The sequence below is a fragment of the Phoca vitulina genome, unplaced genomic scaffold (genome assembly GCF_004348235.1).
Source record: "Phoca vitulina isolate PV1807 unplaced genomic scaffold, GSC_HSeal_1.0 scaffold2, whole genome shotgun sequence".
Taxonomy (NCBI): Eukaryota; Metazoa; Chordata; class Mammalia; order Carnivora; family Phocidae; genus Phoca; species Phoca vitulina.
In genome coordinates, this window is record NW_022589705.1 from 67,021,299 (window position 1) to 67,038,825 (window position 17,527).

Here is a 17,527-nt window from a genome sequence, read left to right on the forward strand (position 1 = left end):
TAATGGGCGTGTAATGGCCTCATTTCCATGCCCGGCCTCCAGGAGCGGCGGTAAGTGTTTGATTGCCTTAATTTCCAAACACATCATTATCCCAGCTTTACCAGCGCTTAATAAACACTTTATGAGGATTTTTTTAAAAACATCTTCGGTCCGCATACTTCTCTGAAGTGGTAAACTCTAATTAAGTCTAATATTTAAAAATATGGTAATGGTGAGTTGTTTGAATAAGTGGACTGCATTTCTGTAATTTCATTATTACGTAAAACACGCTAATTATTTGGAGCGCGCTTATTACGGAGAGAGAAATCGCCTGCTAATCAAGATGAAATTGCCTTTTCCCCTTATTGTGGAACCACCGTCATCCTTCACCATCAGCCCTGTGGCACCTCCAGGCACCTCGGTGGGGTGGAGGGGGCGGAGGGGAGGGGCTAGAAGAAGGGGTCACTTTGGAGTTGAGGCTATAAGGGCCCTGTCTGGGGGGAAGCAGAGGGAGCTGTGGGAGCCGTGTCTGGGGAGAGGGTTCTATATCTGGGGGTGGTGTCAGGTGGGCCAGGGTAGCCCTGTCTGGGCGCCCAGGGGACTGCGTGGGCCATGTCTGGGACAAGGGAACGGGCTTGTGGGATCTCAGGGTATTACTGCCGGAATAACATTATTATTGGATATTATTGGAATAGCAACCACAATAATAATCACTCACCCAGCCACTGTTTTAAGCACTTCACAAATAAAAACTCATTTCATCTTTTCAACAACCCTTTGAGGAAAGTAGTTGCTATAATTATCATTATTGTTCCCATTTTAGAAAAGAAGAAACCAAGACACAGAGAGGTGAAATAAAAGCACCGTAACTTGCTCAAGTTAACAGTTACGAAGTGATGGAGTTTGGATTCGAACCCAGAATCTTAGGATATCCAGGGCTTTCTGCTGGTTCAGTCCCAAATTCACTGCCTTGGCTCCTGTCTTCCTTCGGAGCCACCCTGTGCTCTTCTACGCTGAGTTGTACCCAGCTGCAGCTTGAGATGCTGGCCCCCAGCATAGAGTTGCCCAGTTAGCAAATAAAAATACAGGACACCAATTAAATTTAAACTTCAGCCAAAGAACAAATAATTTTTTAGTATAATTATGTCCCCTCTGGGGCTGGGGACTTATTAATCTGGCAGTCTTCTGTCAAGCGGGCCCAGCATTGACCCACTGGCCCTTTGCTCTCAGGCACATTGCTGCCAAGATGTGCAAACAGAAAGATGTAGCGGCCAAATGAGGTTCTAGAATGTCAACACACCAGGGTTCTTGCTCTCTCGTCTTTACTAAGGTTCCTGCTTCCAGTGCTGTTCTCCCCACCCCATCCCCGCTCCATGGGCTCTGGCCCCATTCCTCACCAGCTCCTGGAGATCACTAAGACAGTGTGCTTACCAGGCTGAGCTTTTTAGGCAGGAGACCTCAGGTTTGTCTGAGTCTTCCTTTAGGCCACACTGCCTTGCAGCCCTATAAAGTCAGCAGCGTGTCACCCTGCTGCCCCTGATGTCTCCCAGTCCAGTTTGCCACTTTGATCATTTCATATTCATTCTCCTTCCTCGCTCCAACAGACTCACGTATGGGAATTGTATATATAATAGAGGCATCATTTCAGAAGGGTGGGGAAAGTGTGGACAGTTCAATCAATGGTGATAGGACAGTGGCTATCCACTAGGGAAGAAAAGTAAAGTTAGATCTTCTATTTCTCACCATATATGAAAATAAATTCCAGACAGATTAAAAAGTTAAATATAAAAACAAAGTATTAGAAGAAAATATATGATAGTTTTCTAATAGCACTGGGATAGGGAAGGCCTTTCTCAGTGAGATACAAAGCCTAGAAGCTGTAAAGGAAATGCCTGATACATTTAAATGTCCCATAGGAATCTCAAGATTAACACTAAGGTCATCACTGGCCCAAACCTACAGCACCTCAGGTTTGCCTTACCTCCATGAGTTTGACTAAGATCCTAGACTCAGCCCCCTACAGACCCACACCCTGATCTCCCCCCATTAAGGCTTGCTCATTCTGTTTCCTTAAAATCTCTTGCCTCTGTCCACGTCTCCACACCGTCAATACATCCCCATCTCCGTCTCCGCCGCCACTGGCCTGGTTCTGGGCCACTGTTTCTGGCCTGGACCATAGTACAGTCTGCTAGTCAGTGTCTGTGCCTTCATGGTTAACCCCTCCAATCCTTGAAACACAGATAGGCTCCTGTCTTGTCCCTCCTCATATATGTTAGCGTCTCCCCGTCATTCCCAGAATAAGAAGCTCTGAAGCTCCTTAGCTTAGCATCCAGTCTCCAGGGTTTCCTCTGGCCAGTCACTGCTGACCTGGCCAGCTTCGCCTCTCGCCACTCCCCTGCCTCTTACTCTTCATCACGCCCACCGCCTGCTAGACTTACGTGTTTTTGGACACACTACGTTTCCCCTCTAGCAAGGTGCCCGTACTATTCACTATGCCGGGATCACCTCTGCACTTCAAGCCCGGCTTGCTGGCCAGCTCCCCTCCCCCCCCGCCCCCACCTCCATGCGCCCTCAGACTTCTGCCTGGCTTTGTCCTCTGGGGAGCCCTTTCCTGATTCTTGGTGCCTTTTCTGGGCCGCCTTTCCCCGTAGCACTGCTCACACCACACCACTTCCAGGCCTGCCTCTGAGCTCCTTGAGGGCAGGGAGCAACAGTCTGCAGCGAGGCCTGTGACCCGGCACGGCCCATGTACACCCAGCGCACAGAAGTGTCGGTGTGTGTTTGCTGAATGAATGAGTGCACGGATAAATGGTCCTCCAAGAGTTTCCTTGGGCCCTTTCCCTGCTGAGGGTGGTCCTCACCCAGGCCCTGCTTCCTGCCCTCTACTGTTCAGTCCCCAGACAAGTGCCGCTAACTGGAGCGGCTTCCGGTCATTGTCCTGTGTCAGCCTTCACTGGGTGTCCTATAAGTGGTCTGAGCCCCCCTTCCACTAGCAGCTTTGCCAAGCAGATATTCGACTACCCTTGGGCCCAGCCAACAAGCTTATCCAAGTCAGGTGCTAGCCCCACTCACCTCTCGGAGGGATTTAAGCAGCTGCACATCTCCCGTTATGGTCTTGGCAATATAAAAATATTTCCAGTGTTAAGAATATTAATGCCCCAAACAGAAGAGAGTCATCTTGTCACAAGCTGATAACCCTGCAGGAACATAAAATCAGGTTAGTCTTCTAGAATTTGGAGGTAAGGAAGACCTACCTCGGAGGCCTCCATTGTGGGCACAAGACTGTGTGCCTCCCACCCCTTACCCTCTACACCATAATGGGTTCAGGCTGGCCTCATTAGCTCAGTGAGAGGTGCCAGAAGGGGAGGCTGCTGACCCATGTGGCCCCAGGGCTTCAAGCAGAGGACTCTCCCAGAGGCCATGTTGTCACCAGCCTCACCCTGCTGCTGGCTCTCTCTGAACTCCTGGCCTGTTAAAAGGCCCAGATTTGCCTCTTCACCTCTGCCCCATTTCCTCATTTTCTAACTGTGCCATTGACTTTTTAAACTGATCAGTAGGTTGCACTGACTCATGAGGTTTCAAGGGCTAGAAAAAGAGCCTGGGCTGGAAGCCCATAACTGCCATACCACGGACTTGGTGAACTGAAACAAGTGTCTTCCCAATTCTGGGTCTCTCTTTCTTGGTTGTAGTGGACCAGTTACAGCAAGGTGGCCTCCAGAATCCTCAGTAAACAGGATCAGTAGTCAGTGTGAGCTTGTGCGATGAATGCTGGCTGCTCTCATCGCGTGTGCTGGCCTGTCTGTCATCTGTGCCAGAGATTGTACGGTATAGACCCTCTCACCATTGGGTCACCCGGGAAACTAGCGTCCTTGCCTCCCCTCCAAGAAGAGGACGTATTCCAAACCTAAAGCACCGACAAAGACGGGGTGTGGAAGGGTGTCACCTGCTCAGTGCTCACAGTTAACACATGTAGCGACCCTTATCACCCCTGGTGGAGGAACCTGAAGTTCAAAGAAACGTAAGCACTTGCCACAAGCACACAGCCAGTGGGCAAAGTTAAGACTAGAAATGCGTCTGCCGTTGTCATTTTCAGAAAACAGAGGTTCCTGGAGATTGGAACACAGGGATTGGGGGTAGAGAGTGGCAGAGGTGAGACCAGAGAGAGCAGGGACCCGTTTTTACAGGACCTTTACCTTTAAGTCATGTTAAAGAGTATAGCCTTGAACCTGAGGGCGGCGGGAGCCATTGAAAGAACTTAGAGAGACAAGGATGTGATCACTTGGGCTACAAGAGAATGGATTAGAGGGAGAAGAAAGAAGATAGGCTGTGTAAGAGCAAGAGATGATGGGGTCTGCACTGGGGTGGGGGGCGGAATGAAGGGAAGTAGATGATTAAACAGAATAAGATAAAATCCAGTTGATACTTGAGATTTGGGGAAGGAGAGGGCAAAGTGTCAAGCCCGATTCTCAGGCTTCTTTGGGAGCACTTGGGGTGCTGTTCACTGGGATGGAGAACACTGGGTAGTGAAGACATGTGGGGAAGGAAATTGCATTACTGGGATGTTTTGAGTTTGTATGGATCTAGAAAGAGATGTTCCAGAGCTTAGGAGAGGTGCAGGCAGGAGATGGCGATCTTCAGGGCTCGCTGAAGCTCAGGGTGTGGATGAAGCCAGCCAGTGTGTCAAGGACAGACTGGGGCCAGGCACAGGTGGGAGGTCAGTGCTGGCCCACTGGATGGCTGGTGACCTGGCGGGGAGGGGCTGGGCACATTCACTTGGGCCAGGGGAGGCAGATTGAGCGATTTGTCCAGCAATGAGGGAGGAGCCAGATGAAGTCAATAGAAAACTAATTTTCTTTTCTGCTGGAAGAAATGAGGTGTGTGGCCGCTGGGTAATTGCAGATAACGAGGGGACTTATTCTTAATATGCACAGCGGCCATGGTCCCCAGAGTGCAGGAGACAGGAAGGATTGGAGGTGCCCTGACAAGGCCGGACTTTTTTGGGAAGAAAATCACCCTATCGTAGCCTTTTTGACGGTGCCATCACAGCCTCTGGACCCTATCATAAACCCTCCTGCCCCATCTCCAGCCTGCCCCCTTCCCCTTCCTGTCAGCTGCCTCACTCCTGTCGCATCCCCCTCCCTCCACCCTCTACCCCCACAGCACAGGCATACACACTAAGGGAGACAAATGATGGGGCCTCAGCTGAGCGGGGCGCGTGTCCGGCCCATAAACCACGGGGACGGGTCACGTCTGGAGTTGCCATGGCCGCCACTACCCACCCATCTGTCTTCCCACTGTCCTGCCTCAGACCAGCCCTCGTGGCTTCCTGAGTCCCTGGAGGAAAAGGGTGTCCCCTTGTCTGGGTATCACTTTTCCATGCCCACATTCCCCTTGGGTACGTTCATGTCGAGGTCTGCGAAACAGGACCCTGTGTGACCTGTCTGCCCTCACAGAGTCGCATCTGGCTAATGACACGGGACCTGGGCTGGCCAAGACTCCCGCTTCCACAGCCCTTTTCTAGCTCTGTTGGGCCCCGTTTCCTAGTCTAAGGTTCTAGCAAGGGCAGGCTGGAGGGCTCAATGGAAGGGGTTGGCCCTTGACAGATGCAGAGGCCTCCTGACCCCACCTTGACCTTGCCACCGCCCCACACCTGATTATGACATCTAAGTATAATGCTTCTGCAATCACAGCATCGATCCCATGAGGGCTGGTAGCGGCTGAGGTCCTGGTTATGGCCCAGGACCATCTATGGGAGGTGGGAGAAGGGTGGGAGGAGGGGCAGGCGAAGGGATGGGGAGCTGGCTGGTGTTCTGGGCAGTGGAACAGAAAAACCCTGGGCACCTGGGCCATTTCTGTCCTTGGCTTTCTGTAGAGGGACAAGCGTTGGGCAGCTGCACCTCCTGCTGGTGGCGTTAGAACTAGCCCTGGCCTATGTCCATGATACCGAAGGCGCGGAGTACCTGCTCCTGCAGCCGCCGGGGTTCCAGGACTTTCTCACAGGGACCAGTACTGGAGAAACTGCTGACACGGTCTGGCAGGAGCAGACCCACTTAGGTACAGCCAGAGGCAGAACCGAAGCCTGACTGGCACCAGCTTTGGGCCTAGTCGGGGGGAGAGGCAGGGCTTAGACTGAGCACACAGGCATGTCTAGTAGAAGATTGCTGGCCCAGGTGTCAAAGGTCCGCAAACCTGGACCCTCTCCGCTGCTCTGGGGCAACACGGGGGAGCAGGTGCCCAGAGCAGGGTGACCAGGCCCCCGGCCCCAAAGTGCCAAGGCTTGTGCCTCGTCACCAGCGATTATGGCCTGGGCCATATCTCTTTCTCACTCACTCACTCACTCACACACACACACACACACACACACGCAAATGCCGGCAAAGTCACCCTGGCCGTGGGCGTGATGAATGGCCGCACAGTAATGAAATGGAGACATCAAGGCGGGTGGCGGGAAGACGGAGTGTGGCGGACGGGCCGTCCCCACGCGGCGGCAACAAGAAGGATCGCCCAGCGGCCGGGGGCCGTCAAGGGAGAAATTACACATTTACTCTGCCTTTTTCTTACTGCGACGGCGCCCATACATCACCGCTGGGGCCGGGGTGGGACATGCCGGCCAATTTCCAGCATGAATTATGGGACTGAGCAGCATTGAGACCACGCTTCCTGCCGGCCCAGCCTCATCCAGCCCAACCTGAGGCTGGAGATGCTGCCACCAGGGCACAGGACCCCCTAGTTTAGAGCCTGTGGCTCCTGAATCTGACCCTGCTCCCCTCCCCCACCCATGTAAGAGCACCTGTGGGCACAGAGGGGAAGGATCTGGGACCCATCTAAATGTCTTCTGTTTCTCTTCTCAGATGACTGCAAGAACATTGCCAACATCATGAAGACACTTGCATATCAAGGCTTCATTTTCAAGCAGACATCAAAGCCATTCTGATTGGCCGAGGACGGGATGGGGCAGGACAGGGTAGCTGCTTGGCCCAGCCCAGAACCCTCCTTTCCCTCACCAGAGGGGAAAAGGGAGAGTGGCACAGCTCTACATCCAGTGTCCCCCAGCCTGCCCTGTGGGCTTGTGCCCTGGGTAAGGCCTTGGCCACTCGGCCCCTCTGGAGCAGACACTTTGTGCCCCCCACCCCAACCCCTCAACCTCAGCCCAGCATTAGCCCCTCCCACTGTGGGCCTGGGCTAGGGGGACCCAGGCACTCACCGCCTCTTCCCTGGTACACAGGCTTCTGCTGGGGCCACCGAGCCCCCCTGTGCCCCCTCCCATCTGTAGTGCATGGTGTGTGGTGCCCCCAGGGCTCCAGGACAGATCAGGCCCCACCTTGTGTCTACCCCCATCCCCGCTGTGAACGTGCCACTGAATAAAGTCGGGGAAACGAGGCTCTGGGTGTGTGTGGACCAGGCGCTGCTGTGCCTGCTGCCGTCCAAGGTGTACAAGGGCTAGAGCACGTTCCGGGCTGCTCTGGGCTGAAGGCCACCGGTGCGGCTGGCTGTCACTGGAGCACCTGTGAGACCCTCCCTGAATAAGCACAGGGCCGCGGGGACTGTCTAAAAGCATGAGGCAGTGTTCCAGTGGCTGGTATCTGAGGCCACTGCAATGTGTGAACCACCTCGAGTGCAGAACCAAGTACAGATGTTTGGGCAAAACTGGCAGCGGTGAGAGGGCTGCTAAGGGCCTCCCCGCAGGCAGGTCCCAGCGCCACCCCTGTGGAGTCGGGGTGGTGACTGCTCCCACATGCCCCCCCGCAGCCAGAGGCATCACAGTGGTGGGAAGGAAAAGGAAGCAGCCTGGTCCAACTCTGCAGCTCTATTTACACAGCAGCACCCACACCCCGTGTGGCCTCTCATGGCTTCTTGGCTTTCTTCACAGAAGAGGAACTGGAGGCTGATTCCCGTCGCTTCCTCTGAGAAGACACAGAAGGCGCTGGAGTCAGGGGCCCCCGAAGCTCTACTCGGGCTTGGTGCATGTGTTTCACACTCAGGGCAGGTGATGCCCCCTGGCCACCCTGTCCTACCCTCAGGCCCAGAACCCAGCAGAGTAACCACTCCCGCTGCCGGCACGAGACGGAGCGGGGCCGGTTCCAGGCTCTTACCGAATTGGGCGTGAGGGGCGCGCCCACCACATCAATGATGGTGTCCTTGGTGGGGTCGGGGCCGAGGCCGGGTTCGGGTACGGCTGGCTCAGCAGAGGCCGGGGCCGGGCCGGGTGCTGGCGTGGCGGGGCCCCCGAGCACGCCGGTCCTGGCCAGGGCCTCGTGCCGGTGCCGCAGCATCTGGAGCTCGTACTCGCAGTTGGCGCAGGCCTGCTTGAGCTCGTAGAGCAGCACCAGGTCGCTCCGCAGCTCGTTGAACATGTGCACCAGCTCCTCCGTGGGCGTCGGGCTCAGCTCTGCAGGCGGCGGGTGGAGGGCGCGGGCAGAGCCAGGGTGTGCGGGAAGGCCAGCGACCGGAAGTGCCCCCCCCCCCCCCCCGCCCAGCCTTGATGGGCAGCCGCGGGTGGGTAGCTCCTGCGGGCCCAGTCCCCACTCACCCACACCAAGCTCCAGCAGCATCTGCTCCAGGGCCTTGATCTTCTTCTGCCCCACAGAGCTTGGCAGCTTCATCTGCAATGACCCAGGCTGCTAAGCCCTCTCCCCGACAAGTGGTTAAGGATGAGGGGGACCAAAAGCAAGGGGGAGTGGGAGAGAAGTGAACCCCGGAGGCAGCTCTACGTCCGAAAAGGAAATAACCAGCAAGTGGAGCAGAGCAAGAGCTCTGACCCCAGCCCAGCCACATCCCCGAGACCTCCCTCTCTGCAGCACGTGGCACCCCCTCCCGGTGCGCCGGTGCCCCGGCTGCCGCACGCACGCTGCGGGGAGCCCAGGGCCCCAGCACGGTGACGGAGGCGACACGTACCCGCTGGCTCCGCAGGGTGACGCCGGCAGACTTGAAGTCCGGGAACTTGATGCCTGCAGTCTCAGGAACAGCCTGGGGGAGAAGTTACGGAGACCGAGGTGTGGCAGCGAGAGGGCCCAGGGTTAGTCCCGGCACCCCGCCAGCTCTGGGTGCTCTCGGAGCCCTGCACCCTGAGCTGGGCTGACTCCGTCTCCGCACCGGCTTCTCCGCCTCCTTTTTCTGGGGTAGCTTCTTCTTGGGGGCTTTGCGCTCCGTGCGCCGCTGCTCCGCGGTGGTGTCCGCCGCTGTTATCAGCTTCTGCAGGTCCTGGCTGCGCTTCTCCCGCTCCTTCTTCCGGGCCTCGATCTTGCGCAGCTCCTGCAGCAGATACTCTTCCTCCGCCACCTGGGAGAGCGAGAGGCCGCCGTGTGCACGGCAGGGGGCGGCGCAGAGCCGGGGTGCGGGGCCACCGGGCTGTCTGAGGGACCGCGAGGGAGGGGAAGGGGTGTGGAGCAGGGACAGTGGCTCGTGAGGAAACCGAGAGCAGGCAGGATGGAAGCCAAGGGCTTCAGGGCCGACCTGCTCCGGGGTCCGGTTGTAGAGACGCTCCAGCTGCTCCTTCCGCCGTCGCTCGTGCCCAGCATCAAATACCGGTATCTTGAGGTCCGTGCCCGGCACAGCCCGCACGTTGGCAAGCTTGGCACAGATGTGGTAGTACCGCTCCTTCAGGTCCTCCACAGAACGCTTCTGAACAGAAAGGCGCGGCGGGAAGGGACGATGAATGCCCAGAGGCACAGGGGCGGGGTCGCGTGAAGGCAGGGGGCCTGCCAGGCGCAGGGGTTGGGCGCACGTGCAGATGCATGACACCAGCTCACCTTGAACTGCTGGTGGTCGTAGCGGTCATGGATAACTACAAAACGTAAGTCAAAGCGGCGGCTGAGGTCAAAGAGATGGTCCGTTTCTGCCTTGGTCCAAGCGTCGTCGTGAAGGTACAGCTGGTACTCCTGCTCGGAATACACGGGAACCTGCACAGTCTACTGGCACAGAGGGACAGAGTGGGGCACACCACATCAAGTCACGGCCAGCGGGCTCCAGCCCCCGCGATCACAGCCCCTCCTGTGTACCGCCCATCCCGAGGCTGGACCAAAGCAAACCCTCTGCCGGGGGCCCTGCACAGGACAGGGCAGCCTGCAAATGCTGTTTCCACGTGAGGAAACACTGCTTGCCTAGAGACCCCGGCAGGCTCTAGGATCGCAGCCTGCCTCTGGATTGGGTCAGGAGCGACCTGACCATGCCTTCGGCTCCGGAGCCTCAGTGACAGGATGCATGCTCCCGTCCCCAGGGTTCAGGTGAGGGGCTCACATGTAAGTGCTTCTGTGGAGTCCAAAGGTTAACTCTGGAGTAGAGCAGATGGCTAAATACTGGAGAAAGGCCCAGGATCCCGGAGTCCCTGGAACCCTTGTCTGAAGCACTCCTGCCACCCAGTGGTGACAATGACACTTGCAGCTCCCCAGAGCAGGCCAAGGTCCCTTCTCTCTACAGAATAAAGGAGCCTGAATCCTACTCCCAGTACATGCACCCCTACACACGTCCCTGCCTCCCCTCTGCCACGCCCCCAACCCCAGACCTTCCTCATGGACAAAAAGCACCACCACCAGCTGGGCCTGTCAGTCAGAGACCCCAGGAAGGGGTCAATGTTAGGCTGGACTAGGGAAGTCCCTTTTCTCTATCAAAGACCAACCACATTGGCTCTAAACCTGCTCTCAAGACCCTATTTCCAGCTGCCTCTTAGACTTCTCCTACTGGAGGTCCCACATACACATATACCTCCAACTTCATGTGTTCAGGTGACAGATAGTGCTGATCATTTGCAATATACAACAAATATGAATCATGTTGTACACCTGACACTAACAGAATATTATATGTTGATTACACCTCAACAGAAATGGATGCGAGTGTTCAGTACTGAGCTCGTCACCCTCCCTCAAACTTCTAGCTCTTCCAGTTCAGTTCTCAGTCAGTGTCACCATTAGCCAACACAGGTACCCAAGCCAGAAGACTGGAAACCATCTTTAACTCCCACCTTTACCTTTGACCCCTCCCCTTCCACAAAGCTGTGGCTTTTACCCCAGGATCTCTCATCTCCACCTGCCACATCGCAGTCAGACCACCACCACCACCGCATGCATCAGAGAAACAGCCTCCCCACCTGCCTCTCTGCCTCCATCTGATCCTCCTCCCAGCAATTCTCCATCCGCAGCCAAGATGCGATCTCTCTGACCAGTGCTACCTAAAGGATAGGCTGCAGACCAGTGCTGTTTGCAAACTGGTACCAGTGGTCTACGTAAGTATGGAAAGTGAGAGTAGGCAACTGGAAAAGTAGGAGTGAGAGTACGATAATTTCACAGAAATCACATGCCACTGAGTCGAATATGAAGAAACACGGGGGAGGGGGACCCCTGGGTGGTTCAGGTTGTGATCTCGGGGTCCTGGGATTGAGCCCTGTGTTGGGGGTCTGTGCTCAGTGGGGAGTCTGCTTCTCCCTCTCCCTCTACCCCTCCATGCCCCCCACTTGTGCTCACTCTCTCTCAAATAAGTAAATAAAATTTTTAAAACAAACACGGACTTGTATTTGGTCTTTTCTTATAACCTTACTATCAGTCTCTGATGGATTGGAAATATTTTTTTAAGGTCTTTCACACAGATAATTTCAGAAGCACTGTTCTAGAATAAATATCTGATCATGTCACCCAAACATCTCTTCCTAAAATCCTCAGAAGTTCTCTACTACACTAAAAGTGCCTTCTAGCTAATTCACAAACTCCTCAAAAGCACAGGTCAGCACAGGACCAAGCACACTCTAAGTATCGATGAATAGTTACAGAATCAACCAACCGATGGGTGGACGACCTGCCCTCTCTGCAGCCACTGTCCCTCATGCACCCGAAGTTCCAAACAAATGACTAGCAGTGTCGGGAACACGCCAGGCTCTCCCCCTCAGCCTGAAGTGCATTCCCACTTCCACATTCTTTCTTCTAATAGGTAACTTCTCATCCTTTTGGTCTCTTACAGGCATTAGCTCCTCTGGGAAGTCACTCTGGTTTCCCAGGCTTGGTTAGGTATCCCTCCCATGTATTTCAATTCCATTTAATTAAAAAAAAAAAAAAAAAAGCTCAAGAACTGTGTAGCCAGTCCTGCTCTCAAGGAGCTCACAGTCAAGTGAGGGAGCCATTCATTCATTCATGTATTTATCCTGGGCCTGCCAGACCTATGCTGGGAACACAGTGCTGAATAAGACAGACAGTGCCCTTAACTTCTCAGAGCTCACAGTCCAGCTGAAAAAATAATTTAGTCCAGTGTGGCGAGTTTGATGCCAAAGGTATACCTAAGGGTATAATGAGTGACACCTGATCCAGCCTGGGGATAAGGGTTGGTCAGGGAAGAGGTGACAGGAGGCAGTAAGGTTACTTTGAAAGAGAAGAGAGAAATGATCATGATTCTCTTTTGTAAAGACCACCCCGGCAGCAATAAGGACAGATGGGGGGAAACAAGAGCCTGGGAGGCCAGCTGGCAGGTTTTGGAAACAATCCAGGGGAGAAGGGAAGAGGCCGGAACTACAACAGCACCAGTGGAAGATAGAGAACAGGGCACAGACGTAACTTTGGGTTAAAACCACAGGACTTGGCACCTGGACATGAGGGGTGAAGGAAGACGCCGTCACAGGTGACCCCTGTGTCTCGGGCTTGAGCAAGAGGGCAGCTGGGGAGTCACAGACTGAGAGTGGGGCCCCAGGAACCAGCAGTACTGGAGGGAAGATCATTAGTTCACCTTACTCCGACTTCATTCTCCACCTGCAGTCACCATGATCTTTCTAAGACTCGAACTGGATCCTGACAGTACTCTATTTAAAAATCTGTCAGTCGCTACCCAAGGATATGAGGGCCAAGCCCAGATTCCTGAGCCTGGTTGCCAAGCCCTGCCTGACCTGGCCCTGCTGACCTCTCAGGCCTCACCTTCCACCATGTCCTACCCCGGGCTTTAGGCTTCATCAGGAGGGAAATGCCTGCAGCAGGCCACACGTGGGACGGGTTTTCTATCGCTGCCTTTGCTCCTGCTGGCCCCTCTGCCTGAAAGTCACTACACTCCTTTTCTAACATCGCCTGGTGACATCCTTTAGGACACAACTCCAGCCCTAACTGCTCCAGGAAGCTTCCATGGCCTTCAGGTCCTCCCAAAACAGCATGTATCCTACCAAACTGTAACTGCCTGTGGCTCTCCCCACTCCCTCCCCAACATTATGGAGAGTTTCCTGCAGGCAGATATTGTTTCTGGTGCATTTTTTTGTTCTCAATGCCTAGGGCTTGACTTGGCATGAAGCAGCATTTACCAAATACAGAATGAACATTCTTTCATCTTCTCCTCTGTCTGATCCAACCTTCCCTCCCATCGCCTCAACATCTCACCTCTTGGTTGTCCCTTCTCAATCCTACACCTCCAGCCTCTCCCTCCGCTGGACCTGAGGGCGTCTGAGGATGGTGCTGAGATGGAGGAAAACCAGGTCTGTCTGGGGTGGGGGAGAATGATGGGTCATACCCCGACGCGCTCAGTCCAAGAAGCCTGTGAGACATCCAGGCAGAGCTGTGCAGGGACAGCTGGCTACACAGGGCTGAGGGGGGGGGGAAGTCGGGACTTGAAGTCATGGGATCAGGCCCCAGTGTTTTCAGCCTCCAAGTCTAGGCTACTCCGGGCTGTAGGGACCGTGACACCATATCGTATAATGGCTTGAACAACAGCCTAGGAAATCCTAGCCTAGCCCAGCTCTGCTTCTCACTGGCTGGGGGAGTGTGGGTAAGGCCCTGCTCTGAGCCTCGGTAACCTAGACCAGAGATGATTCAGCTCGGACTAGGGTGCCAGCACAGGGAATGAGGAACAAAGGCAGACATGGTTTATTATGGAAACAGAAAGAGCAGGACTCGATGAGATTATCACTGAGATTTAGTTCAAATGCCACCTTCTCAGAGAGGCCCACCCTAACCACATTACCTAAATTAGGCCTCCCCTACGCTTCCAAGTTCACTCTTTAACTCATTTCATATTCCATTCATATCCTGGTTTCATTTTACTGACGGCTCTTATCTGAAAGAATCCAATTTACTTGCTTACATGTTTGTTATCTGTCTTCCCCTACCTTCTTTGTCCTGTTGTTGACTGAAATAATTAGAGACTACAGGAGAAGTGAAGTCAAGGATGATTCTCAAGTTTCTGATTCGGGTAGCTGGGTGGACGGTGGTGCCACTCACTGATGTGGGTGAGGAAGAGAGGGAATGGATGAGTTCTGCTCAAGGGTACCTATTTGAAGTTCTTGTGGGGCCTTCACGGAGAGACATTAAGTAAATGATTGGCTATCGCTCTGGCCTGGAGACATTAAGTGGGGTCACTGGCATGTAGCAGGCAACTGAAGCCACAGAGAAAATGAGACACCCTAGGGAGAAAGTACAGAGAGACAAGGACACAGCTCTGAGGAACAGCAACATCTGAAGGGCCAAGAGAAGCCACCAAAAACCAGACCAGGCCCAGGAAAGGACAGGATCCCATGGGCGGAAGAGACCCATGAAGTCTCACCCTGCAGCTATTTGCCATGTGGACTGAGTGGGCAACTGTGGTTGACACAAAGACTGACCGTGCCTCTGAAGCCAACCCCAAGAGGCTGAGAGCTCCCAGGAGTAGCTCAGAGACCTTGGCCTGTGTCCAAATGGTGATGGCTCACCTTATTGAACCTGGCGAAGGGGTAGTCCTTGCCCTCCTCAGCTGCCCGTCGCCAGTGGAAGAACATAGCTCCATCCTTGCGGGCTGGGTTGGTGAATGGCATCCACTTCCAGGGCCGCACCTTCTTAGAGCCCAACTTGGCTTTCACTGTGCGGTAGCCTTGACCAGTGTCACTGGGTAGCAGTGGGGGTGCATCCCTGGCAGTAGGGTTTGGAGAGATGGGAGGTTAGAGTCAGAGGTGTGTAGAGAGCCTCTGGGCCCAGGCTGATCTACCCTAGAGCAAGAAAGTCACATCCTGGAACGAGAGGTCTGAGCTCCTCCTGCATCCTCCTGAGTTAGCAGGAGCCCCAACTGCGGAGGGAGGCAGGGAGAGAACTGGCAGAGAAAACCAGGAGATAGGGACATGCAGACTGCTCAGGGAACCAGAACCTGGGGGGCTTGGGATTCTAATACTTGCTTCTTGTCAGAGTAGAGCAGTGCATAGACCTCTCGGTGCATGCCCTCAGGCCTCTTGAAGGTCAGTGTCTCGGAGGATTTCTTGGACTTTTTCTGAGAAGGGAAACCACAGGATAAGAACCACAGCCTAGACTCCCTTCCCTGAAAATTCTCTAGCCCAGCTCAATCCCTGAACAAAACAGCACCTACAGGTACAATGACACACATACACACTTGACACACAATGACACACTGAGAAGGCCCACTCATAGGGGCACCCCTAGTTGGGGCAGGTCATTCCCCTCCCCAACCCCACCTCACCTGGGTAGAACCCTGACCTGTGAGAGTAGAAGATACTTTTCCACCGTCTCAGAATGTCACACTGACTTGGTGCCACCCCGCCCCCCATATCCTACAAGTGTCTCACTCTTTTGGTACTCTCATCTCTTATGAGTATCACACTTTCTTGGTCCCCACCATTTCCCAGGCGTGTCCCACCACCTCCATCCCATCTCATCAAGGTAACACATACTCTCTAACCCATTATGTCCCACCTTTTACCGCCCATCTCCTTAGAAGCGCAGCACCACCCCCCATTCCCCCCCCCCGTTGTCACTGCTCCCCACCACTTCACGTCTAGTACCCAAGGCTCTCAGGCGCCCCTGCTACCTTGTCCGGGTTGATAATGTCCTTCTTGCTGATGGTCCCGGAAGCTGCATCCCCCTCTGGACCTCCGAGTTCTAGAATGTCCCGCACATCCGCGCCTGTAGCCATCGCGCCTGATGGGGGAGCGCCCCGAGGTCAAGGGTCAGTGCCTGAGAAGGGACCAGGCTCAGGCCAGGGGGCGGAGCCACTTCAGCCCCAAGTGAGGCGGGGTGAAGAGGCGGCCCGCTAGGAGAAGGGTAGTCCGGGTCGGGTCGGGGGTTCCGCCTGCGTCCCACCGTTTGGGTCTCCCTAACGGCCCGGACTGCCCCCTAAGCCCCAACGCCTCGGCAGCTGGATTTTCCTGACTGCCGGAGGCACCGCTCCCCTACCCCCGCAAAGCCGCGGACAGAAACTTCCGGTCGTGCGCACTCGAAACGCGGCCGGCAGGAACACTTCCGGTCTGTGCTGAGCGGAAATGGAGCCGGCTGGCAACCCAGTGCGAAAGCGGCTGCCTGTGGTGATCCCGTCGCGGGCTTGGCTCCCACGGGCTCGCCAGTGTTCGGGTGCTGCCTGCTTTCTGGCATTTTCCCTCTACATTACTCTGTTGCATCTCGGGCAATAAAAACAGCGCATGACCTTGAAGTCGCTTAATTCCTCTGAACCCGTTTCATTTGTAAAATGGAAATTGTAATGGCACCTGCTTAAATGAGGTACCGATAATCCATGCAAAACATTAGCAAATTGCCTATCACGTTTAATTTTTTTATTAAATGAATTAGTGGTATTAATGGCCCCTGTTCATTAAATGCTGTGTGTACCAGGCACTGTGCTAAGCGTCGGGGATGAAGAGAGAAACTAGTCAAGGCGGAGCATCCCCAGGATGGCTGCCAAGATGGAGTGAGGTCTGGACCTTCACTTGCACCTCCTCTGATGGAGCTCCCCTCCCATGGGGCTTTCCTGGAGCCAGCTTCCTGGAACTAAACTAGTCCGGGAGCTAACTGGACTAGTGTGGGTTACAAAGAGGCCCAAGAACACAGCCCCAAGCAGGGAGCAGCTAGAAGTCTCTCTTAAAGGAAGAAATTTACTAATCTCCTGGAGAGAGAGCCGTCTAGAACAGGAGGTCCTGAGGAAGGGCGGAAGGGACGGGGAAAGCAGCTCCCAGCTTCAGCCTCTGCATACCAACCTGCAAACATGGAAGACACGTAGTCATTGAACATGGACTGTGGGCTTGTTAAGGCATTAAGGAAACCAGACCCCAAGCCAGCTTGCCAAAGAACCAAGCAAGGACTAGAGGAGCACACAGCCTGCACAAGTCAGCTATCAATGTAGTAGCCTGTTCTGGCTTGGTGAGGCCAGGCACGCAGCAGCTGGGCTGCAAGCCTACCTAGACTCCAAGACTTTGGAGAACTGGGCCTGGAAGTAGAAACCTTGCCCTTTTCCAGAGACCTGATTTCTGGGTGAATCTTCTGGGCTCTAAACAGTCTCTAGGCAAAGCCAGGGTCTTGTGCAGAAATTGCCCACAGGGTAAGGCAGAAATTGCCCACTCCTTGGAGCCAGAAGTGGACAGAGCAATGGGAAAGAGTCCTGCACCTCTGCGTCAAACACTTGACTCTACTTGTACTTAGTTGCCTAAGTATTTAAGATATATTAAAAATATATATATATATATTTTGAAATTTATTGGATTTTTTTTTGAGAGAGAGAGAGAGATAGCACATATGAGTGGGGGGGAGGAGCAGAGGGAGAGGGAGAGAGAGAATCTTAAGCAGGCTCTATGCGCAGTGCAGAGCCTAACACCAGCTCAATCTCATGCCCCTGAGATCAT

At 54.4% G+C, this 17,527-nt stretch overlaps 2 protein-coding genes across 11 annotated transcripts in view; one reads left to right on the forward strand and one right to left on the reverse strand.

Annotated features, from left to right (window-relative positions):
• The window catches only part of ERI3 (ERI1 exoribonuclease family member 3), a 125,767-nt gene extending 118,397 nt beyond the window's left edge, over positions 1-7,370 (forward strand). For 5 of the 9 annotated variants that reach the window (XM_032430605.1, XM_032430598.1, XM_032430619.1 and 2 more), the window contains one exon: positions 6,831-7,369. In XM_032430605.1, the coding sequence (XP_032286496.1) occupies positions 6,831-6,913 (83 nt within the window). In that variant the 3' untranslated portion in view covers positions 6,914-7,369. Of the gene's footprint in view, positions 1-6,830 lie in introns of all 9 variants that reach the window. The other 4 variants (XR_004302539.1, XM_032430589.1, XM_032430567.1 and 1 more) reach the window with 4 other exon arrangements.
• A 278-nt stretch (positions 7,371-7,648) lies between these two features.
• Positions 7,649-16,124, reverse strand: DMAP1 (DNA methyltransferase 1 associated protein 1). 2 transcript variants are annotated; one of them, XM_032430543.1, is made up of 10 exons: positions 15,727-16,118; positions 15,080-15,171; positions 14,624-14,819; positions 9,729-9,857; positions 9,433-9,600; positions 9,073-9,258; positions 8,875-8,946; positions 8,510-8,582; positions 8,073-8,368; positions 7,649-7,883 (listed from the first exon to the last, which is right to left on the reverse strand). In XM_032430543.1, the coding sequence occupies exons 1-10, from the start codon at positions 15,829-15,831 to the stop codon at positions 7,824-7,826; spliced, it is 1,377 nt and encodes a 458-aa protein (XP_032286434.1). In that variant the 5' UTR covers positions 15,832-16,118; the 3' UTR covers positions 7,649-7,823. The 2 variants fall into 2 exon arrangements, with proteins under 2 accessions (XP_032286434.1, XP_032286425.1); XM_032430534.1 differs by having other exon boundaries at positions 7,654-7,883; positions 9,729-9,887; positions 15,727-16,124.
• Positions 16,125-17,527: the final 1,403 nt, after the last annotated feature.